Source organism: Ascaphus truei, chromosome 2 (genome assembly GCF_040206685.1).
Source record: "Ascaphus truei isolate aAscTru1 chromosome 2, aAscTru1.hap1, whole genome shotgun sequence".
NCBI lineage: Eukaryota > Metazoa > Chordata > Amphibia > Anura > Ascaphidae > Ascaphus > Ascaphus truei.
The window spans coordinates 132,053,243-132,078,312 of NC_134484.1; the positions used below are offsets into that span (position 1 = coordinate 132,053,243).

At 43.7% G+C, this 25,070-nt stretch overlaps 1 protein-coding gene across 1 annotated transcript in view; it reads right to left on the bottom strand.

Annotated features, from left to right (window-relative positions):
* LAMA3 (laminin subunit alpha 3) overlaps window positions 1–25,070 on the bottom strand; it is a 331,820-nt gene that overhangs the window by 99,712 nt on the left and 207,038 nt on the right. The window contains exons 22-29 of the mRNA XM_075584995.1: window positions 17,884–18,016; window positions 16,591–16,733; window positions 15,119–15,216; window positions 13,731–13,884; window positions 12,684–12,847; window positions 9,451–9,559; window positions 7,873–7,970; window positions 1,322–1,493 (exon numbers count right to left, since the gene is read on the bottom strand). Coding sequence (XP_075441110.1) covers window positions 1,322–1,493; window positions 7,873–7,970; window positions 9,451–9,559; window positions 12,684–12,847; window positions 13,731–13,884; window positions 15,119–15,216; window positions 16,591–16,733; window positions 17,884–18,016 — 1,071 coding nt within the window. The remainder of the gene's footprint in view (window positions 1–1,321; window positions 1,494–7,872; window positions 7,971–9,450; window positions 9,560–12,683; window positions 12,848–13,730; window positions 13,885–15,118; window positions 15,217–16,590; window positions 16,734–17,883; window positions 18,017–25,070) is intronic.

Here is a 25,070-nt window from a genome sequence, read left to right on the forward strand (position 1 = left end):
GACGCTCGTGGGTTCGAGCCCCCACAGAACAAATAAGAACTCTTTTCTATATTGCGGTGCCTAAAGACTGTATATATTGTTTACCTATACTAGTACTGTACAGGTTTTGGGCTGATAACCAGCTTAGCTGGCAGACCCGCTAGAGAGGGCTGGAGCTGTATGTTTAGTCAGTCTCCTATGAAGGAGTAGATGTTTATTCAAATGCCATTTTCACACGTCTTGGCATTTCAGAAACGTACGGACGTGCTACTGCACGGAAAGGGTGCTAGATTTGTGAACTAGTCTCCTAACAGAGGTGGTAGAGGCTAATACAGTAAAGGAATTTAAACAAGCTTGGGTAGAAATAAGACTATACTAAAAGAAATCCAAGAATCAAACAGGGTCTAAGACAGGCCTGCACAACTTCAGTCCTCGAGGGCCACAAACAGGCCAGGTTTTCAGGATATTCCTACTTGAGCACAGCTGGCTCAATTAGTGGCTCAGTATAACTGAGTTGTCATTTTCGTATAACTGAGCCACTAATTGAGCCAGCTGTGCTGAAGTGGGGATATCCTGAAAACCTGGCCTGTTTGCGGCCCTCGAGGACTGTAGTTGTGCAGGCCTGGTCTAAAAGTTTATAGCAGGTAGGAAAATAAGCAGCTTGGGTGGGCCAAGTGTTTCTTACAGTGCGGTATCTGTTGTTCAATTATGTCTCTATATCAATTGTTTAATGAATACAGAAAGATATGTTTCCATGCGAAAATGGGCATTTTCATATGAAAAAACCATTATCGCAGGTTAATGAATATGCCCAAAAGCCTTGTAAAGAAATAATTGATTTGTGGATTTTTCTTTAATGCAGTATTCTAGCATTTGTAACTGCTATGGTCACTTTTTTAATGTTTTAATGATTAAATGTTTATGTTGGTCCACTAGCCACACAGCTTCTGTATGAATTTTGTTATATTCGGGGCTTACATTCAGACAGTGTAGAGTGTTATGAGCAGCACACAGGTTTCGGCATGATGTAAAGTCTTTGCTGTGGCACGCTGCGCTTTGCGTGGCACCAAGTCTAGTTTACGGCACTAAATATGTCCTGTCTTACCCCCCCCCAGAGAGTTTAATTTGTCCCCCAGTATTAAGAAAACCTAGAACCAAATCTTTCACTTCTATAATTAGAAACTTTTGAAGAACCTTGTTACAGTATCAAGATGCTTCTTGATTACTATTGCATCCACACATCATCAGTAGAGTAAAACTAACCGGTTAATTGAGACAATGGACATTATTATGTTGGCTTCTTCTCATTGTTGTCAGTAAATTTCTAATGTTAAATAAATACCTGTGGTGACTTCAGTAAAACCCCATTACTCCGGGGACCAGTGATCCCAGGTATACTGACAGAATTGTGTATGACATGTCTTTGCTCATCAGCATCTCTTCCATCTTTAACTGCGTCCAGAAACAATGCCAATGGTGGACTTTCATAAGTCGAGGAATGAGTACAGGAGGGGCTACAAAGAACATAAAAAGACATTCTGGCTGAGAGACGGGTTGTCAGCTACACTAATAATATATATTTTTTATGGCACAGAGAACAATGGAATTATGGAGGCAAAATGTCCCAGATGCACTAATCGCCGTAAGGCTATTTAACCTAATACTAACCTAAAATAAAGTTACAGTAGCGACATACTTTATCGCACTAAATGCCGGCGGCATGCCGGGATCTACCCCAGCTGCCGCCAGTAATAACCGCGCGCCGCCGCGTTTCCCACATGCACACCCCCTCCACCTCGCGCGCAATTTACTCTCCTTCCGGACCCCGAGCCCGGCTTCTGCTCTGCCCCTCTGCTTCCCCGCAACCCCGCTTACCTTAATTTCATCTCCAGGGGTGTCGGGGAAGCCTGCGGAAGCCGGGGAAGACGGGGAAGCCGGGCGCGCGTGTGACTGTGACGTCACAGTGCGCCGCCACGCGCCGCGGCTACCCGCTTCCCAGCCGCATACAGCCAGCGGCTTTTGCTCGAATAAGAGCTGCCGCTGCTGTAGGTTGATCATAACACTTAATGCACTAAACACGGGTGCTCAACTCCAGTCCTTAAGCCCCCCACCCCCCCAAAAGGTCAGGTTTTCAGGATATCCCTGCTTCAGCACAGGTGGCTCAATAAGTCCTTGCTTCAGTACAGGTGGCTCAATCGGAGGCTCAGTCTCTGACTGAGCCACCAATTGTGCTACCTGTGCCGAAGCTGGGACATCCTGAAAACCTAACTTGTTGGGGGGCTTGAGGACTGGAGTTGAGCACCCCTGCACTAAGCAAGGTTAACCTAGTGCTACTCCTTAAATAACGTATGTTTGTTTTTTTCTGCTCATTCGTGCTAATGATATGCAAAAGAGGTGTTCCCCCTAACATCGCATATACATTAAAGGTCACAGGTTAACACAGGGAAATTATAGGTTATTTAGGTTTTACCTAAAGCTGAGTCCATGGTGTGGGAGACCGCGCAGAGGCGTTCATGCAGGGCGTGATCAGATTGCCTTAAGGCATTAATGGTGCCCACAGACTGCGAGGGCACACGTGGGCGGAGGCTGGAGGGGGCGTGCGTTGCACAAGAAATCAGTTGAAACTGATTTCTTGGCACGACACACAGGTCAAGTGAGTGGTTCGCCCAATGAGGGCGAACCAGCTCCGTGACGCCCCCAGGAACGCCACTAGAAACACCCCCCATGGCCCGTCCACCATGGACAGGGAAAGCACCCGCTTCACGCGGGTGACTTCCCAGCCTGCGCGCGGGCGAAGGCACCATGGCCCGGGCCTCAAGGTAGCAATAGCTACTCCAGAGCCTGAAATAAGTGGGGGGAAGGAGAAGATTTTGTAAAAACCCTATGTGCTGTGTGCCGCGCACTATACTGTAATTGTGAAGTGCTTTGGGTCCCATTGGGAGAGAAACCCTTTATGAAATAAAGTTACAGTATTATTAATAACAGCACATCTTTTCCTATCCTTTTCGATATGCATGCATTCCTATACCCTTAATGGAGCCCCAGCCTATGTTTACACTGAAATATCTTTGAGTAGTTACACTTCCCGTACTTCTATTTACAAACAAACTATTCTCTGATTTGATGGAATTTAAACTTGTGAAGAATTCTATAAATACTATATACTGTACCAGGCTTCAAATATTGATCTTATAATGTGATGACAGAAGATTTATGTGAAATTTGTGCCATAGATATAATGTGTCATTGTATTTCGCTCTCATTTCTCCTAACTAATCTAAGCAAACAATTTGTGCTTTATGGAACAATTGAAAGAGTTAGGTAGGCGCTATTTTATATATTGGCATGCATATTTTAAAAATACATTTTAATTTTATGCTGCCATTTTTACCATCATTCTTAGGGGCCTATTCTATAAGCCTTCATAACCACGTACCGGAGACCCCAGGCATGAATCCCATGCAATAAAAATGCATTTACAGGCAACTTCATTACTTAGTGGCTGACCGCTAAGGCAATGAAGTGGTTAACTACCAGAGCCATGCTTATTGTGGGTAGCGGGGGTGGGTGAAGGTGGTATTTGGCCCTTGGTGAGTGTTTAGGCCTTGCGGGGGGTTGCGGGTGGAGTTAACCACTTCATTACCTTAGCGGTTAATACCGCTAAGGTAATGAAGGGGTTAACCCCTCCTGCTACCACCTGGTAAGCCTAAACATCCATCCTTGGGGCTAATATCCCCTTCATCCAATCCCTCTACCTACAATAAAAAAAAATGCACACAACAACCCTACTACCCACCTCTTCTACCCCCAAAAAATCTCCACAACACATACAGTACATTAATGGGCAAATTAACTATTATCCAGATATGGATAATAGCTCATTTGCACATAATAAAATCCAACATTAGCCAGCATTCATAAACTAAATACAAGTTTCAACTTACCCCTGCCATCATGAAGGGCATCCTCATCAGCATACTCCAGGTCCTCCGTTGCCAGCAAGAGTACATGAAAAAAATCAATCTAATGGCCCCTAACCCCTTAATCACCTTAGCAGTTAATAGCCGCTATAGTAATTAAGGGGTTAACCCACCCTCTCCCGTTACACACCCTGGAGGCCTAACCACCCACCCCGGGACAACTATACCCACCTTCTACCCATTGATTGGCACAGTGGTATATCATACCCATATAATATGGGCATGATAAGCCACTATAACAGTCAATGATCAACCTAATAAAAATAATTAAGGCCAAGAATCTTACTATATATTTCTGAAAGCATTGTATGTATGTATGTTTCCCTGGTGTGTTCCCTGTCCTTAGCGGCAATCTCATTGGTCCCTTGGCCCGCCCGCCCCCGCACACCTCTCATTGGCCACACACACTCACACCACTGCTTCAGGCCCCCTTGGCCCGCCCCCGCACACCTCACCACTGCCTCACTCTCCCAGCCCTCACTGAGCTTTGGGAACGCACGCTTCACAGCACCTAGCTCTCACTGCTCTGGGAGACGACTCTTCACAGCTCTCACCTCTCAACGCACTAAACCCTCACCGGATGCTACCACCAAAATAAGGAATCAGGTACAGACTCTTCTTTATATATATTGTTTTCACCTAAAGCGCACGATCACCTGCACACATCTCCTACACTATCACTCAACACACTCCCCCCCCCCCACACACACCACAACCACTATCGTGGAGTGTAGCCCGCAAACACACTCCCCTGTGCCAGACCGCAACCACAAAACACTCCCTTAGCCCGCAAACACCCTCCCCTGTGCCACACTGCAACCACTAAACACTCCCTTAGGCCGCAAACACCCTCCCCTGGCCCAGCCAACAACCACAAAACACTCCCCTGCCACACAACCTGACCCGCACCTCCCTAAAGCCGCTCGTAGGCCGCATAATCACCAACACCTCCGGTGGGACGCAATAACCCCTCGCCCCAACACACCTCACATGCAGCCTCCTCACACATCAGTGCTTCACCAGACAACCAAAGCCCTCCTCTAGGTCCGGACGACACCCCACACAAAACTGTCCCGTGACCACAAAACACTCCCATAGCACGCACACCACACAAAACACTCCCGTCACCACAAAACACTCCCGTGCACCACAACACACAACAAACACTCCCGTGGCCCACAACCCGACCCGCAACTCACAAAAACATGCACGTGGCACACACAATCACCAACACCTCCCGTCCAACGCAAACAACACCCTCCGCCACCAACACACCTCACCTGCAGCCTCCTCACACATCAGTGCTTCACCGGACCACCAAAGCCCTAATGTAGCCTCCTGACGCCATCCACAAAACACTCCCGTAGCCCGCAAACACCGTCCCCTGGCTCTCAACCACAAAACACTCCCTCCCGTAGCCCGCAAACACCCTCCCCTGCCTCTCAAACAGAAAACACTCCCTCCTGTAGCCCGCATACACCCTCCCCTGCCTCTCAAACAGAAAACACTCCCTCCCGTAGCCCGCAAACACCCTCCCCTGCCTCTCAACCACAAAACACTCCCGTAGCCCGCAAACACCCTCCCCTGGCTCTCAACCACAAAACACTCCCTCCCGTAGCCCGCAAACACCCTCCCCTGCCCCTCAACCACAAAACACTCCCGTAGCCCGCAAACACCCTCCCCTGGCTCTCAACCACAAAACACTCCCTCCCGTAACCAGCAAACACCCTCCCCTGCCCCTCAACCACAAAACACTCCCGTGCCACACAAACTGACCCGCACCTCACACACACGTACGCCACAAAATCAACAACACCTACCGTAGGACGCAAGAACCCCTCTCCGGCCCCAACACACCTCACATGCAGCCTCCTCACACATCAGTGCTTAACCGGACGAAAGAAGCACTCCTGTAGCTCCAGACTCCACCCACAAAACACTCCAGTAGCCCGCACCTCACACAAAACACTCCCGTGACCACAACCCGACTCGCATCTCCACTAAAACGCACGTGTACCGCTCAAAAATAAACACCTCCCGTAGGACGGAAACAAAAAAAACGTCCGGAGCCAACACACCTCACCTTCAGCCTCATGACACACACTGCTACACGGACAAACAAAGCCCTCCTGTAGCCCGCAGCCACTCACAAAACACTCCCGTGTCACGCAACCCCCACCAAAACCCTCCCGTCACCAACAACCCCCCCCACCAACAACAAAAAAATACCGTGCACCACTAATCACAACATTTACACATACTTATTCACGGTTCACATCCCGGGCAACGCCGGGTCTCTCAGCTAGTACACTATAATAAAAGAAATACACAAGCACCTAAACACCCCAACAATAAAATAACTAAAAAGCCTCAACTACACAGCAATTACATTAATCTATCAATGAAACTGCAAAAGAATAAAAATTATGTTATTCCAAAACATAAGAATTCATAAATAAACAACTATCCAACCAATCAATTAAAGAAATAAAACCACTAGCCAACAAATCAATTAAAGAAATAAAACCACTAGTCAACCAATCAATTAAAGAAATAAAAGCACTAGCCAACAAAACAAATTAATTTAAAACACTAACCAATCATAAAATGTACTAAAAATAAGCCATCCAAATTCAAAACAATTTAACCCAAACAATAAACAGAAATAGAAAAAATAACAATCAATAGAAAACAAGCATTTGCCAAAAAAAGCATTGGCTGTCACTGTATTTATCTGGATAATACTGTAGTTATTTTGCCCATTAATGTACTATATGTGTTGTGGGGGGTTGTTCGGGGTAGAGGAGGTGAGTAGTAGGGTAGTTGTGTTTATTTTTGTTTCTGGGGGCACAGGGATTTGATGAAGGGGGTAGTAGCCCCGAGGATGGATGCTTAGGCCTTCCGGGCGGTAGCAGGACTGGTTAACCCCTTCATTACCATAGCGGTGGGTAGTAAAGGGGTTAACACTTCCCGCAACCTTCCAGGCAGGCCTAACCACTGACCCTTGGACTACTACCCCCTTCATCCACCCCCTCTGCCCCAAGAAACAGGCTATTGAGGATTAACCCCTTCATTGCCTTATCAGCTAGCCGATAAGGTAATGGAGCTGTTTTAATATACATTTTAATACTAGTGCAGATGAGCAGGGGGGTCTCCAGAGCAGAACCGAATTGATTTGAGGTCCGGTGACCCCCTGCTTCCCGAGATATAGGCCCCGTTATGGGGTGTCAGTATCTCCTATGCATTTTATTCCCACGGTCACGTGACGCGGGATATTTAAATGCATAGGAGATTCCAGCATCCCATAACGGGGCCTGTATCTCGCTGGCGAGATAAGCGGAGGGAGAGCCGGCTCTCTCTGTGCACCTCTCTGCCGCTGGAACAAATTGCCGGGTGAGCCCTTTTGAGAGAGGCGATCATCCCGTCGCCGGCTACTCGCCCGTTTTGGGAATTTTGCTATCACAGGTAATCCAGGCTTTCTGAACACAGTGATAGCAACGCTCAAAAAACTGGCGGCGTAAACGCCCCAGCAATTTTTTTTTTATGAAGGCTTATAGAATAGACCCCTTAGTGTTCGTGCATCACAAAAAAATTGCAAGAACTGGCATGTCCCAAAACTATCTGACCAAAAACTTGTTTGGTACTCTGTTAGATAGACATGCTAGTAAATGGAATATTTTAGCTTATACATGGAGAAGACCAAGATGGCTCATAGAAAAAAAACTGTCACGAAAAAGCATATTCTCTGTAAGGTAGAAGGAGAGCAGATTAGTAAGGGGAGAAATTAAGAGGATAATATAGGAAGAAGACTGATATGAAACAAACAGGGCACAAAAGAGCTAACCTCCTGGAAAAGATACATGCAATTGTGGATCTGTGCCAGAGAAAATACCTGTGATCAAACTATAACTACCTTTGATTAGGAGGTCGACCATAAGAAGCAATGCAGTGAACTTTAGGCTCGACATACTCAATTGAGAACTCTTCCACTGGAACAATGCATACTTTGTGCTGAAATAAAAATGCAATACACAAACAAATGACAAAGGAATTTGACCATTAACACAAGCTTATTTTACATGGCAAGTGACACATTGCATCAAAAGATCGTCAGTAACAAATTAACTAAACCTTGTGAAACACGCCACTTCCATTATACCACATGCTGCACAACTATCCCTGTAAAAGTCTTAGAAAACATATATTTTTAAAACATGTTCAAAGATGGAATTTCATGAATGTTATGATTGAATAAAGTAGAATTTTGGTCCCAGAAATAGTTATTATTATTGTTCATTTAGATCAATAATTCAATAGACTGTGCATATCCAAATGAGCATATATTCCAGGTACTGTATCTCAGGTGTGTTCCTCTTTGTGCACAAGTACCTCTCCCCCATATTTTTTCAGGGTGTGTTTGGTGAGGCTTAGAAGAATCTCTCTCCCCCCATATTTCGGGGTGTGGAAGGGAGTAACGCCACCTTTAGATATGACCACTAGCGGCCATTATAGTTATAGCGCCATTCCCTTTCCGTCCGAAAGCAGCCCTTAGCAATGCGTTAGTGAGCTGCGGGGATACTTAATGAGCTGTTAGCGGTGGTGAAAGCCTCGGTAAGTTAGTAAGTCTTCTGTAGATCTGGGCCTAAGAACTTTATGTCTATTGCTCTTTCACCGTTAGCTTACAATTTAAAGATGGATTTATAAAAGTGCCAGACGTGACCAAATAAAATGGTAATTTAAATATAATGGATTTTTTTGCTCAATCACACATTCACTTTTATTCGTAAATCTCCCCCCTGTAAGGGGATATTTACTACCCGGTAGTCCAGACCACACTGCAACTTGGTACTATTATTGTATTTTTTTTAATGTAAAATACAATAATACAATACAATACAATAAAAGTACCATTGTTTCCCAACACTTGTGTCTTCCAGTCATCTTTACATAAAAACAAAAACAATTATGGATCGTTGTATTTAAAAACAAAATAAATCTGTATTCCATTCGATACAAATTGTTATCCATAAGTTTGTCTCCACAAACCTGACAGTTTTTTTTTAATGCTAAAGAAAATGGAAGAAACAAATGTGAGGCAGAGATGCAGAATTTGATGCATCTCGTTACGGGCAGATTTACCGAGCGGCAATATATACCATGTCATAAGCCGTACTGCGTATTTACTAAGCCGTTTGATTGGACTCAGACAGTGTCTTGTGGAAACTTATTTAAATAGCGGGAATGGGTGTTTTGGCTCCATTGTGTATATAAGATGCCAGCTGGAATGCACCTTTCAGACTCGCTGCCTTAACACAGCACTGGAAGTTATCACACGAGTAAGTAAAAGGATCATTCATTTTTCTCCTTTTCTGAGAAGGCTGAAATAATAGTTTGGCATGTGCTGAAAAGTACAAGTATATGTTAAAGAAACCCTCCTCACATACTGTATCGTTATAACAAATGAAAACGTCTCTTACAAGCAGCAACTTACCAAAAGAAAATGAACTGATGATGCGGTTATGTGTATTTCTACATCAGCTAATAGTTCAAACACTGCAATTCGATTCATGTTATCTATTGCAACACTGCGACAGAGAAAGCTGCAAAGGAAAAAGGAAATAAAGCGCTTTCATTTCATACAACAAGATATTTTTCCAACTACAAAATTGAGTAGAAAAAGAAAAGTAGCCATATGGAAAACCCACTGGCCTATGACACTTTGGTTTAAAAACTAGTATTGGCTCAGTGAGACATTTGGCGAGTTGTTTTACAGGTGCAGCCACGAGTATCCGAACACTTGCCTTGGAAAATCTGGGGCAGTCTCCCAGTAATGCTGCGACATCTCTGTGACATTTCTGCAGACAGACTAATGGCCCATCGGATTAAAACAGCAGGGTGTTAATCCGATCGGCCATTAGGAATCTCACAGAAATGTTGAAGCATTTACTGTGAGATGCCTTAGTTTTTACCCAGGCAAGTGATCGGATACTGGTTGCTGCATCTGTAGATACGTAAGGCACGTTTGTTAGGGCAGGCATTTATTTAGTCTGTATGTTTTGCTACGTGCATAGCAGTGAACACTGGTAAAGCTAAAGAATCGTATAATATCATCAGAAAAGCAGTCACATCTGCTAAAACAATACTACACGTTTAAGATGATTGTTTTTCACAAGATACAGTGGTGGAGGTGTAATGTATTGTATTGTATTGTATTGTATGTCTTTATTTATATAGCGCCATTAGTGTACATAGCGCTTCACAGTAGTAATACATGTGGTAATCAAATAAATAACAGATAATATAAATAACAGATCATGGGAATAAGTGCTTTAGACATAAAAGTAACATTTCGGAAGAGGAGTCCCTGCCCCGAGAAGCTTACAGTCTAATTGGTAGGTAGGTAGAACGTACAGAGACAGTAGGAGGGAGTTCTAGTAAGTGCGTCTGCAGGGGGCCAATCTTTATGTATCCTGTGTTCAGAATATCCACAGTGCTATTCATATGCTTCTTTAAGCAAGTGTGTCTTAAGGTGGGTCTTAAAGGTGGATAGAGAGGGTGCTAGTCGGGTACTGAGGGGAAGGGCATTCCAGAGGTGTGGGGCAGTCAGTGAAAAAGGTTTAAGGCGGGAGAGGGCTTTAGATACAAAGGGGGTAGAAAGAAGACATCCTTGAGAAGAACGCAAGAGTCTGGATGGTGCATAGCGAGAAATTAGGGATGAGATGTAAGGAGGGGCAGAAGAATGTAAAGCTTTAAAAGTGAGGAGAAGAATGGAGTGTGAGATGCGGGATTTGATCGGAAGCCAGGAGAGGGATTTCATGAGGGGAGATGCAGAGACAGATCTAGGAAAGAGTAGAGTGATTCTGGCAGCAGCATTTAGGATAGATTGTAGGGGAGACAGGTGAGAGGCAGGAAGGCCAGACAGCAGGAGGTTACAGTAATCAAGACGGGAGAGAATGAGGGCCTGAGTCAGAGTTTTAGCAGTCGAACAACAGAGGAAAGGGCGTATCTTAGTTAAATTGCGGAGGAAAAAGCGACAAGTTTTAGAAATGTTTTGAATGTGAGGGGCGAATGTGAGAGAGGAGTCGAGTGTGACCCCTAGGCAGCGTGCTTGGGCTACTGGGTGAATGATTGTAGTTCCAACAGTAATGTGGAAGGAGGTAGTAGGGCCAGGTTTGGGAGGAAGTATGAGGAGCTCTGTTTTAGCCATGTTGATTTTAAGGCGTCGGAGGGCCATCCAGGATGATATAGCAGAGAGACATTCAGAAACTTTGGTTTGTACAGCAGGTGTAAGATCAGGTGTTGAAAAGTATATTTGTGTGTCGTCGGCATAGAGGTGATAATTAAACCCAAAAGATGTTATTAGGTCACCTAGAGAGAGTGTGTACAGAGAAAAGAGAAGAGGTCCCAGGACAGAGCCCTGGGGTACCCCCACAGAGAGATCGATAGAGGAGGAGGAGGTGTTAGCAGAAGAGACACTAAAAGTACGATGGGAGAGGTAGGATGAGATCCAGGATAGAGCTTTGTTCCGAATACCTAGAGTATGGAGAATGTGGAGAAGAAGAGGGTGGTCCACTGTGTCAAATGCTGCAGAGAGGTCGAGTAATATGAGCAGAGTGTAATGACCTCTGTCTTTGGCAGCATGGAGGTCGTCAGATATTTTAGTGAGGGCTGTTTCGGTGGAGTGAGCAGTGCGGAAGCCAGATTGTAGAGGGTCGTTTAACATTGTACAAGCGTTCTCTTGTACCCAACTTGGACGTGGTATACAACAGTTTCAACTCGTTCTCGGGAATCTGGACCTCGCTCAGTTTACTAAGAATGTCAGCTCGCTGATTTTTTTTCTCTTTCTGCTCTAGGATCTTCTGCAGCACTTTCTTCTGCTTTCGACTTAATGGCTTTTTCCCGGGCCCAATGTCATTTATTTTTTTCCGTTTGGATTTTTTGGCTGGTAGAACTAAAGCGTTGCTCTCATCCACGCCTTTGAAATGTGCAGCACCTTCTCAACCTGCACACATGGCTGTGGTTCAGTGGATTTGTCCTCGGTGGTCTGGACTTGCTGCCTTGCTTTCCAGTTATGCCTTTTTCTCATTTTCCCCATTCTTCCAGTTAGATTTCCACAAGCTGCCCGTGTTTGCTGTAGGAAGAGCCCCGGTGCTCTCTCGCACTCACTCAGCAGACCCTGATCCCTGACACAACCCTGCGCGCTCACATACTGTACAGTACAAGATCACATGGGACTAGTACACATGCTGCCTCTAATAAGGGCTACTCAGAAACACCTTCCTTTATAGATGTAAGAAACCTATTTTCAATTTCACAGTACAGATTTTATGGTGGTTTATGCTAGAGAAGTTACAATCACCATTTTGTCTTCATTTTTTTTTGGTTTAATAAAATAGCACATAGCCTTTGGAAAAGGTAATCCGCATAGATCAACCTGAATGGGCTGTGCTTTCCTACATGCAACCACAGTTTAACTAGTCTTTCAATGGCAGCTCAATTACTGGTCATGCAACATCAAGCCATAGCCCCCTTGCTATGTTATATATATATATATATATATATATATATATATATATATATATATATATATACACATTCATGTTTATATACAGTTGTTGTAATAGTGAAAGGGTTTAATCATAAAAAAAGTTTCTCTAAGTGTCAAAAATGTCATTCTTAAAAGTAAAAAAAAAAGTAGTTCTGTAGCTAAAGTACAGGACTTACCTGTATTTGCAACTATACAGGTTCACTCTTGCTTCAGAACCAGGAGCTGGATTATTGCTGATCATGACATTTGCGAAGTGTTGTTGTGCATCTTCATTGGCATATTCTAGAATGAGCACATAGAGGCCAACACAAGGGACATTTAGCCTGAACTGTAAATCCACCTAGAGCCACCAAATACAAAATACAATTGTTATAGCCAATATAATAGGACATATTGAATATTACGGTTTCCTCCAGTTTTGCCCCATGTCCGATACCAGTGTGTATGTGGTGAGATGGGGAGGAATTACATGATGTACCTATTGTAATGACATCAAATTATGCACTTTTCTTTCTTATTTCGGAATCAAATACTCGGTCAGATCTGAAGCAACGTAACCCTCCTTGTAACCTATGATGCAACTGGGAGCTGAAAGAGTAAAGTGCTTGCGAACCAAACGTTTCTGGCCATTGAAAAATAGACCCTCATTTCCTACAAAAGCTTATTCTGTGGGTTTGGTTTAAAATGGAATAAGTGACCCACTACAGATGTAGCAATCCTATGTGTCTTCGGTGCAACAACACTCCAAAGGATTAACACTGCGTGGGTGTCCAATCCAGAATCATGGACCCCCGATCTCCATCACGGCAGAGACTGTCCCTGGCACTGCGAATGTTTGCTTGTTTGTTTGCGGTGGTGAGAACAGTAAGTCTTGCTACATGTGTATGTTTTAATGGCATCAAACCTCTGAAACCCCATTACCTGGTTTCTCATATTTACCACAGATGCAAAGGGGGGGGGCATGGTTCTAACAGGTACTGACCAAAATCAAAGTAGCACTGTATCTTAATAGTGGATGCATGGAACAGCATACTGCAGAGAATATCACAGTGAGGGAATTAAAAACTATGCAGTTATTCATATTTTTACAATGGTAATTAAAAAGGCAGAGCGGTCATTTCAATATTAGCAAACAAATGGTGAAATTGTGTCTCTCACAGCCCTTTATGTACGAAAAAAACCCACCAAACAATAGCGAACACTGACAATTAAAGTAAACTCACCTGTCTGCCTCTAATATCCGCCATCAGTGGGTGACCAGGGCTTGGCTGTCGTACAGTTATTGGTCTATTTATTCCATCCTGTTTAAAATATTCCCCCTCAGTACCGAGGACACAAGAAAACTTGTCCATTGGCAAATGCTGGTAAACTAAACAGCTTTAAAACAGGGAAACAATTAAGAGAAACACTATAACACAAAATTACATAGTTACATAGTAGATAAGGTGGAAAAAAGACGTACGTCCATCAAGTTCAACCTACTGTATGTTAAATTTAGACAACAGATACTTTATTCTATATCTATACTTACTTATTGATCCAGAGCAAAGCAAACAAAAAACCCAGTGTCATATCATCCAATGATATCTCATAAGGGGAAAAATAAATTCCTTCCTGACTCCAAGAATTGGCAATTGGATTAATCCCTGAATCAACATCCTTCCTATGTTTACTTATTTGGTACATTATATCCTTGTATACCTTTCCTTTCTAAATAGATGTCCAACCTTTTTTTGAACAAATCTATTGTATCTGCCATCACAGTCTCCATGGGTAATGAATTCCACATTTTAACTGCCCTTACTGTAAAGAACCTTTTCCTTTGTTGCTGGTGAAATCTCCTTTCCTCCAACCTAAAGGGATGCCCTAAAATGATATATTAATGTGTTCAAAAGCAAGTTTGTTGCCAGTGACATTCAGTACCTAGTGATTTCTTTGCCAAGGAAATGTGTTACATAAATGTTACCGTGCTCCAAACAAGGGAGACGCATTGATTAAAAACGCATGAATTTTCAAACATGTGGCTGTTTCCTCCACAAACTGCAAGTTATTAGGGGATAAAAAGAGCGCCCTTTGAAATTTCACATTAGACAGTCTGAATTTGACATCCATGAAAAGTGTCACGACAAATCATGGTGGAAGAAAAGACGTGGTAAAGGATGCACTTTATACATGGCAAGTATTGTATAGTTTTGATCCTATCAAATTATCAAAGTTCCGCCATTAAATCCCACAAAATATGCATTGGTAAAAATACCACTAACGCTCACCAGCCTACAGTATTTGTGTTCGATAAATTCGGGTTAGTTGAATTACATTGCCAAAGCACAACGTAATGCTCTGATGTAAGCCAATAGTGGTGCGGTGATGTCATTATAAATTCCACCTTCATTCTCTTTGTTGTGCTGACACAAAATCATTGAATTGAAATAAGCAATGAATACTGGATTTCCCTTTCCTCTAGAATACTGTACAGCTTAATAAACACTTGTTGCAGATTCCTAATGAACTCCAAAGTCACAGGGATTCAATTACATTAACAATGACCTGCAAAACACTCCTTACCAATCTAACTGTGCGTTATTTTGCACATTCTGCATTCGATACTTACTTGTCCCCAACACGCCCATTGTAAGTACATGGCTCTTTGACTCTCAGCTGTAATATGGATGCTTCGTAGTAATCACTAGGCAACAGCACCAGGTAATCCTATTACAAATATATTGCATTGGTCATCCTGTTATATCTATATAACACTTATAGATGTGGCAGGCCTTATTGCACCTGTTGCCACAATGCAATGCATTAGTGGTACCGCAAGGTTTATTACAAGAAATTTGGCGGCCTTATTGAAAATAATGGTAACACATGTGCGTTCTTTCTAACGCATGCAATACTTACTGTGTTACTACTTGTGTTAATGAGGGGTAATAACGCCAGCTACATCTTTACGTATTGCATTTTAATAATACGAAATTCTATTTCAGAACAATTTACAAATATATTGAAAGGTACACACATGTCTGCCTTTACATTATGGCATTTTGAGCAGTGTTGGTTGTCGGTCTTTATCACAAGGATCTAAGAAGCACATCTGGAGCCCTTTTTCTGGGCAAATATGTTTCGCTTATGAATATTAAATGGATTTGGAACCCATTACAGGTATTATACACTAAACAACAAGTACAAGTGTTAATGGCCATAATTATTTAGTAAATAACAGTTTGGTGGTTTGCATGCATGTTTGATTATATGCATATTTTTATCTTTTGTCAAGTGCTTCCCATATGTCCATATATGTGTGTTGCTTTAACAAGCTCTATTTTTGTTCTGTCCATGTATTCGTTTCCTAGTGAAACCTTTATTTTTTTTTTCTGGGAAAAATAAGATTGTAGCTCTTTAAAACCTGTTACTTTTTAAAAACCTACCAATCTTCTAAAATAATGATACCGTATATTTAGGGGTCAACGTGGCATTAAAAAGGGTGGCATTTTGTTTGATTTCAATAGAACTAATCCTGTTAAAAATTGGACAAAGTTCTTTGGGCCCAGTTTTGGATAGATGTGTACTATACAAAAATAGAAATAGCCCTAGAAAAACCTCACGGCCTGCATCAATGATTCCTCTAAAAATGTATGGTGACCTGGAACCCGTGGGTTTTGAAATGGGAACACAACCTTTGACAAGTGCGCCATAAGTACAGTCATTGGGCTGTCTAGAGAGCTACCAAGCCTATAATGGTGTCTAGAATTCTCGAAAATGTATAAATACCTAGTATGTTGTATAAAAGTAAAAAGACAAAGCTGATACCTTGAATATCTATACCCCCCCCCCAATACCCCCTCCCCGCTAATTTGAGAGCTTGGCTTTATGTACAGTGTGATACCCCCACTCCCAAATCCCCCTCCTTGTCTCCTTTTTATTTCTGTACCCCCCCCAACCTCAAAATAAAAACCTTTATGTATGTAGGTCATTTTGATTGCAATTCCATTTTTGTCGAAATAAAGGAGAATGTGTAGGTTTGTAAATGAAAACACAGAGGCCTTTGTGCCCCCTTACACTATGTCCGACAAAATTTCTTACCAAGTTCACTCCTTCCGCCATAATGGTAATAATCCAAGTGCCGGGAGACAAAGAAAATGGCTCGGCAAAACCGTTGCCTGGCACTGTAAGAAATGCTGACTCCTTGCTTGATGGGAACACGATATCCTTGCCTTGGAGAGTGCCTATTGATAAAAACTATATTTTATCAAGTTTGATAGCAACTGCTCGTGTCCTAAAAATGAAAATGAATTTAAGCAGCGATTGGTCTAACAATTTTGAGTCCTGCTATCTGGTGACAAAAAAAACCTTTGGTGGACCGCATTTAAGGTGCACAAGTTATTCTCTTTCCTGAAAACATGTATATCGGCAAATTCCTAAAAACATTAATCATTTAAACGGAACCCTAAAGAGCCTAGCAAAGTGCTGATTTGATTTCTATTATTACAATGGATGACTGAAACTTTTATAAATGCTATGAGTGCAGTAAACATACTTATTTCATATGAGATCACATTTGATGTGAATGTTTTTGTGCAGTACATATGTAGGTGTGTAGTGTTAATATGTGTTAGTGCGCTGCTAATGTGATCATTTTATAACATTTAATATGCTGTCCTAGGTAAGATGTTAATATAATAAAAGCTATAGTTTATTTAAAACACCAGTACAATCAAATACACAATATTATCATATTTATTTGAATTAACATTAAAAGAGCAGTTCGTCCTATTTGTTTTTTTACCCTCCATTTTTTTAAAATATGTGTGGGAAGCGTTAATTTCAGCTCTGGGGACCCCATGGTCCCCTCGATACTTACAGGGGACGGTGCTGTCAGTAGCATCACCTCCAGTGGAAACAAAATGGCATTTAAATATCCCGCATTACACGGGCCGATAGGAGCCCGTGACATCATCCATCGCAGTTTCCTATTGGCTCGCATGACACCGGAATAAAAAATGGATATCAATAGGAATGCGCCTCTAACACCTAGCAAAATATCATCTAAATCATCACATTGGGCCTAAATATCAATTACTTTATATGAATGACATTGTGTTAATGTAGCTTTATGTCCGATGCTCTCTGGGCATCAGTGTGGCAACATTAGTTATACAAGCTCATTTTCATGTAAGACCCAGTACCACATCTTTGCCACACTGCGTCTGACAGACCAATGACCAACGTCGAGCCTCAAGTCGCCTTCCACATGCTCAGTAAAATGGCAGTAATTGGAAGGCGTCTTCTTATTGCTCCAGAAGATATGGTATACACTGACATTCCGCTCAATCTTCACTATCCTCCTCCTAGGTGTAGGACCAGCAGTTCACCTACCTTTACTTGAACGGGATTGATAGGCAGTAATGCGTCCAGATACTGTTTTTAACCCAGGGTTGATATATCTTAGGATAATACGAAACAAATTTAAATTTGATTTTTCCACATTCACTGGTATCCTCACTTCATTCTGTAAAAAAAAAGTTTATCAACTAGCTAAAAATACATAGCGACGAGTACTTCTACTGTAAGTGTAAATGTACAAAAAAGTACAGAAAGAAGATAAACAGGAAGGTGGAAGAAGGCACAAATCTGTATACTCAAGAACAAATAATAATAATAATAATAATAACTTATTTGATATAGAGCTTTTCTCCCAATGGGACTCAAAGTGCTTCACAATTACAGTGTAGTGCGCTGTAAGCAGCATGATGCATATCATTTTTACAGACACAGTCCCTGCCCTGATGAGCTTACAATCTTTGTTTTTGGTGCCTGAGGTATAGGGAGATAAAGTGACTTGCTCAAGGTCACAAGGTGCTGACACAGGGAATTGTACCGGTTTCCCCTGCTTGAAATTCAGCGTCATTGTTCACAGAGTCGGTGTCTTTACTCACTGAGTCACTCCTACAGCAACAAAGCTGGTCTGAGATATAACTAAATTATTTCCAAATGGCGGTGCAAACCACCACAAAAGTGCTGCATAAAGTATTAAAGGACCTTTACCTTATAAACATATACATATTCCCCCCAAGGTGGGAAGCAGGTGGTCTTCGGTCTTCATTTATTTCAGCTCTGGGGACCCCAGCTCCCCGAGATACTTACCTGTATAGGTGCTGCTGGTATCTCATCTCTGTTTAAAGGTCCCGCGTCACGTGGGTCAATAGGGCCAAGACACAAGGGATGACGTTGTGGATTCCTATTGAGACGCAGGACTTTTAAACAGACAGTTTGCTTCCCCAGACGGCTGCTACTAGCATCCCCTTTACACGAAGGTATCTCAGGAAGCAGTGGTCCCCAGAGCTGAAATTATCGCGGTGCAGCTCCAGAGACCCCCCGCTCACCATCTAGTCCAAATCCTCCAAAACACAAGAGGTAACACCGCTCTAAGCTTAATTTTTCGACATCCAACATACTAAACCGAAAAGTGAGATGGTCTGTACCTGTATTTATTAGGTTTCACTGAAAACGTGTTGGCTTCTTCGAGGCAGAAAACATACTGGCCCATATTTACTAAGTAGCCTTCTGCCATCCCCTTACAGCCATGAGAGGACAGGTAGGGTACCTTCCAGCACCAGGTGTCTTATGGCAGAAGACCAATCTTCTATGATGATTAGGTCATTATCACTGAATTGATAGAAACCCCAATTCACTAAACAGCCGATAGCAAATCACCTAAAACATGACACTTTATACAGAATGCCACCTCTCACTAGGTATTTTCTATTTCTTCAAAAATGGCAAAGGTGAACTCGTACTGTACTGACGAGTAACACAGGATAATATCCATTCAACTTACACTCATGGAAATGTGTCTCTTTATGTTGTACTACTTTTATTCCATTATGCCCTATATGATTGGTGTTGACGTGGTCTTTCCACCCTACAGTATCTACCGGTAAGCCAACACAACAAATTTACCTGCTCATATGAATGTATGCAATTACTCAACATTTTAGAATTAAGAGTGATTTGTCCCGTACGGCACACCTGTGAGCACCTGATCTGCATACGGGACAAGGGTTAATACAAAACTCTCTCGCTTACCCACTTTTCACCTTCCGTGATGGTTCCTCAAATGAGTAATATCTCCCCTCAATCCATCCCCATATACCATCTGTCACCAACAGCACACAAGTGAGCATGTGACTTATTTATGCAACCAGGGTTAATACACACGGCTACTCTAGCCAACTCACCTTTCTCCTGCGCAAGGTATTTTCAATTAGTTAATATTTGCCCTTTACTCCATTGCAATCATATCTACCCGATTCCACCACCCGAGAATTATGCAAATAAAATATGTAATTTATATATATCTGCCATGGTCTAGGGTCCCTGTTTATTAAAGAAAAACTATGCACTTAACACACAAAAATCTGTTGCCGCAAAAGTGTCCGAAAATGTATTACTCTCTACAGAGCGTGCAACAGTTCATTCAGAGCCGAAAGCTTTACTTATTAGAGATTGTTTTAATATATTATATATATATATCTATATATAGATATATAGATATATATATATATATATAGATATATACAGTGTTCGACAAACCTATACATTTGCTCGCCCCGGGCGAGTGGATTTAATCCCCGGGCGAGTAAATATTGGCCCAAGCAGCACACGTTTGGTACTAGGTGGCGAGTAGTTTTTTTTGTGTGGCGAGTAGATTTTTTGGTGATTTGTCAACCACTGGATATATAGATATATAGATATATATCTGCAGTGCTTTAGATTACATAAAAAGAATATTACAAGAACATACCGTTAAAATAAATGCAGAACAGTTTCTTAAAATAAAAAGGATAAAATATACATAGAAATTCCTATACTTTACCACGCTATAAGCTTTTCCCAGGGAGGTAACTGGGGTAGGATAGATGAGAACTCACGTCTGATCTCCAAACACACCTCTTGTTGAATTCTGTTTTTCTATTCAAACATGCTAACATTTATGCTCAGACCATCTTGCATTGAAACACACATAAGACTGACAATTGTTATAAATCAGCTACTTGGCTGGCATTAGTATGACATGAAAAAAAAACTTCCTCTTCTGATGTTTAAAATCTGACTCAATATATAAAAGGCCTCATAACTTTATTTCTATAATACTTAGACAGACGCGAGTCATATCAATAGATTCAGGTGAGTTTGTTGAATGGGGTTGACAGACGTGCACCTAAATTTGAGTGACAAATGGATATCTGTCCCATCTTCTAAACTTAAGTGTTTGGCCTTACTGCATTCGTTTCCTTTAAAACGATTACAGATCTAAACGTTATTATTCAGAGTATGTGTCAGGTCCAGGATTCCCTATTTCATATCTTGTAGGGTCAGTAAGGTTAGTCCCAGTGGGAAGCTTTCTCTGCCTCCCACTTTGGCACAATTCCCCTTGGTCTCCCCCGGGGTCTCCCCCGGGGATGTGCTTTAAGGGGAAATTATCTCTGCCCCCACCTCAGTACAACTCCCTTCAACCACCCCCTCTTACAATTAAGAGTAGCATTTATATGTGGTGCTTTGCCATGAGATACCTTCAAGTTCAGGAAAACACCCCTTAAATGGCGCCGGATTGTAACAAGCGGCATAGCACCACTTGTTAAATATAGGTCATAAAGTGTTGGAAAACTTGTGGCACGGCTTATGTTTTAGCATAGAAAATTATTTAAGATTAAAAGAGTTTAAATGCAACAAAAATGCCACGTACAAAAATGTTGTTTCAATTGTAAAGTAGTCCTTCAGCAACTGTGTAATCTCTTTTTACAAACATGTATACATTGAGCTGGCATACCGGGTAGTGGAGAAGATGAAATAAGACAAGCCACAGAGCAGGGGCGTAGCTATAGCCCGGGGGCCAGCACCCTTGGGGAGCCCATGCTCCTCCCTCTTGGCAGCCCATTTGTCTCTCTTCAGATAGAGACAGGCTTTGGTGGGTAGGAGGAGAGCGGAGGATGATGGCTGCGGAGTTGATCACAGAACAGCTGGAGGGAGGAGGCCAGTAGGACAGAGGAGGAGAACAGGGCTGCTTAACCACTTCCGGGCACAAGGTGGCGCTGCAGAGATCTCCATAGCTGCTCCTCTCTTGATCGCCTGGTTCCATGTGTCTGTTGATGTGTGTGTGTCTGTGTTGGTAAGAGTGTGTGTGTGTCTAGGTGTCTGTGTTGGTAAGTGTGTGTCTGTGTTGGTAAGAGAGAGAGGATGGGGGGTAGAGGGTGGGGGAGGGAGGAGAGAGAGGATGTGGGGAGGGAGGAGAGAGGATGTGGGAAGGAAGAGAGAGCGTGGATGGGGGAGGGAGCGAGAGCGAGGATGTGGGGAGGGAGAGAGCGAGGATGTGGGGAGGGAGAGAGCGAGGATGTGGGGAGGGAGAGAGCGAGGATGTGGGGAGGGAGAGAGCGAGGATGTGGGGAGGGAGAGAGCGAGCATGGGGGGAGGGAGAGAGCGAGGATGTGGGGAGGGAGAGAGCGAGGATGTGGGGAGGGAGAGAGCGAGGATGGGGGGGAGGGAGAGAGCGAGGATGGGGGTGGGGAGAGAGAGCAAGGATTGGGGCAGAGGGAGGAAAGCAGAAAAAAAGGGGGGGAACATGTGTCCCGGTTTTTTATATTTGAAATTCTGGTCACCCTAAGGAGGGGGAGATCTGATGATGATGACAATGGGGAGAGAGCTGATGATGATGATGATGATGATGATGGGGAGAGAGCTGATGATGATGATGGGGAGAGAGCTGATGATGATGAGGGGAAAAGCTGATGAGGAGGATAGGGAGAGAGGATGATGATGATGAGGGGAAGAGATGATGATGAGGAAGGGAAAAGATGATGAGGAGGGGAAGAGATGATGAGGAGGAGGGGGAGAGATGATGAGGAGGGTTGGAGAGAAATGATGAGGAGCAGAGATGATGAGGAGGAGGGTAGAGATGATGAGGGATGATGATGGGGAGGGATGATGAGATAGAGGATCAGGAAGAGGACGGGGGAGGGAGAAAAAATTGTAGTCAGTATTAATATTAATGGGGCCCTGCAATTCTAGCTCTGCCACTGCCACAGAGATATACATATGTATATATAGCAACCCCTGACTGGGGAAAGAGAAAGCAAAATGAAAGACCGAGATGTATGTTGCCTAACCCCTTCAGTGCCATAGGAGCTATCAATGCAGAGTTTTAAATAGGCAGTTCAGAAGAATGAAGACAAGTATTCCAACAGTTATCCTCACTACCTTTATTACAAGACCAAGAGTTGATAATACAGTGATTTCACCGAAAGATATTTTATAATAGATCCTCTGCATTCTGTGATGGGAGATAAGTGCCAGTGATGTATAAATCAATTTGATTCCATTAACAAGCTATTTTAGTAAAAGTGCACCTTTGCAAAAGTGAGACAGGACTACTGTATCAGCTCAAGGACAAAATACTAGGCTGCAACGTGTAGTTTAATTCACAAGTGTATTGTGCCTTTCAACCAATCTAATATTACATTTCAAGTTATGACCTTGTATCTGATTCAAAAAATATTTTGATATCTACAGTATTTATCAAAGTCTCCTAATTGAAAAACTGTATAAAAAAAATGATGCATCAAAATGCACTTCCTTTACTGAAGAAAATATATGCTATTGAATGCAATGGGGATTTTTCATTTAATCGATCTTGTGCAATGCTTTGGCACCAGTTTTGACTACATTTTGCACCTGCAAGACTTTTATAAGCAGACTCCTGTGAGCTGAGAGTACAGTAGCTCCCCTGGTGGACAAGCCTAATTTTGCAGAAAGTGATAGCATCATGGGTGTCCGCAGGAGGGGGCAAGGGGGGGCGCTTGCCCCCCCCTTGATCCAGGGCCGCCAACAGCAGGGGACAGAGGGCACTGGCGTGACAGGATTTAGCGCGCTCACGATGTGCAAGGAAGCGCGCGCGTCTCTGCAAAAAAAAAAAAACACCTCCCTTGTCTCCTGATTGGCTGGCGTGTGTTGGCACGCTGCCAGGATTTTTTTTTTTTTGGCCCTCGCAAGCTCTCTCTGAACTTGCATAGCGAGGCCTGCCCTTTCCTGCATGGAGCAAGTCAGGTGAGTACTGTTCCATGCCACTCTCGCTTCCCCCTTGTCCTCCTGCTCTGATTCCCCCGTTCCAAAATCTTCCCCCTGCTCTGTTCCCCCCTGTTCTGATTCCCCCCCCCCGCTCCGGTCCCCCCTTCCCGTTCCGATTCCCCCCCCTGCTCCATTCCCCCCTTCCCATTCCGATTCCCCCCTGCTCAGACCCCCCCCGTTCTGATTCCCCCCATGCTCCGGTCCCCCCCCGTTCTGATTCCCCCCCTGCTCCGGCCCCCCCGTTCCGTTTCCCCCCCCTGCGCCGATTCCCCCTTGTTGCGAGTGTCTGAGTTTGTGTCTGAGTGTGTGTGTCTGAGTGTGTGTGTGTGTCTGTGAGTGTGTGTGTCTGAGTGTGTGTGAGTGTGTGTGTGTGTGTGAGAGAGAGAGAGTGTGTGTGTGTGTGTGTGTGTGTGTGTGTGTGTGTGTGTGTGTGTGTGTGTGTGTGTGTGTGTGTGTGTGTGTGTGTGTGTGTGTGTGTGTGTGTGAGTGTGTGAGTGAGAGAGTGTGTGTGAGTGAGTGTGTGTGTGTGTGTGAGTGAGAGTTTGTGTGTGAGTGTGTGTGTGTGTGTGTGTGTGTGTGTGTGTGTGTGTGTGTGTGTGTGTGTGTGTGTGTGTGTGTGTGTGTGTGTGTGTGAGAGAGTGTGCGTGTGTGTCTGAGAGTGAGAGAGAGTGTCTGAGAGTGAGAGAGAGTGTCTGAGAGTGAGAGAGAGTGTCTGAGAGTGAGAGAGAGTGTCTGAGAGTGAGAGAGAGAGTCTGAGAGTAAGAGAGGGATTCTGAAGGGGAGGGAGTCAGAGAGTCTGAGGGGGAGAGAGTCTGAGGGGGAGAGAGTCTGAGGGGGAGAAAGTCTGAGAGAGTCTGAGGGGGAGAGAGTCTGAGGGGGAGAGAGTCTGAGAGAGTCTGAAGGGGAGAGAGGCTGAGAGAGTCTGAGGGGGAGAGAGTGTCTGAGGGGGGGGGAAGTCTGAGAGGGAGAGTCTGAGAGGGAGAGTCTGAGAGGGAGAGTCTGAGAGGGAGAGTCTGAGAGGGAGAGTCTGAGAGGGAGAGTCTGAGAGAGTCTGGTCTGAGAGGGAGAGTCTGAGAGGGAGAGTCTGAGAGGGAGAATCTGAGAGGGAGAATCTGAGAGGGAGAGTCTGAGAGATTCTGAGAGGGAGAATCTGAGAGAGTCTGAGAGGGAGAGTCTGAGAGAGTCTGACAGGGAGAGTCTGAGAGAGTCTGAGATGGAGAGTCTGAGAGAGTGAGTCTGAGGGGAGAGAGTGTCTGAGGGGGGGGGGGGGGGGGGAGTCTGAGAGAGTCTGAGAGGGAGAGTCTGAGAGAGTCTGAGAGGGAGAGTCTGAGAGAGTCTGAGAGGGAGAGTCTGAGAGAGTCTGACAGGGAGAGTCTGAGAGAGTCTGAGATGGAGAGTCTGAGAGGGAGAGTCTGAGAGGGAGAGACTGAGAGGGAGAGACT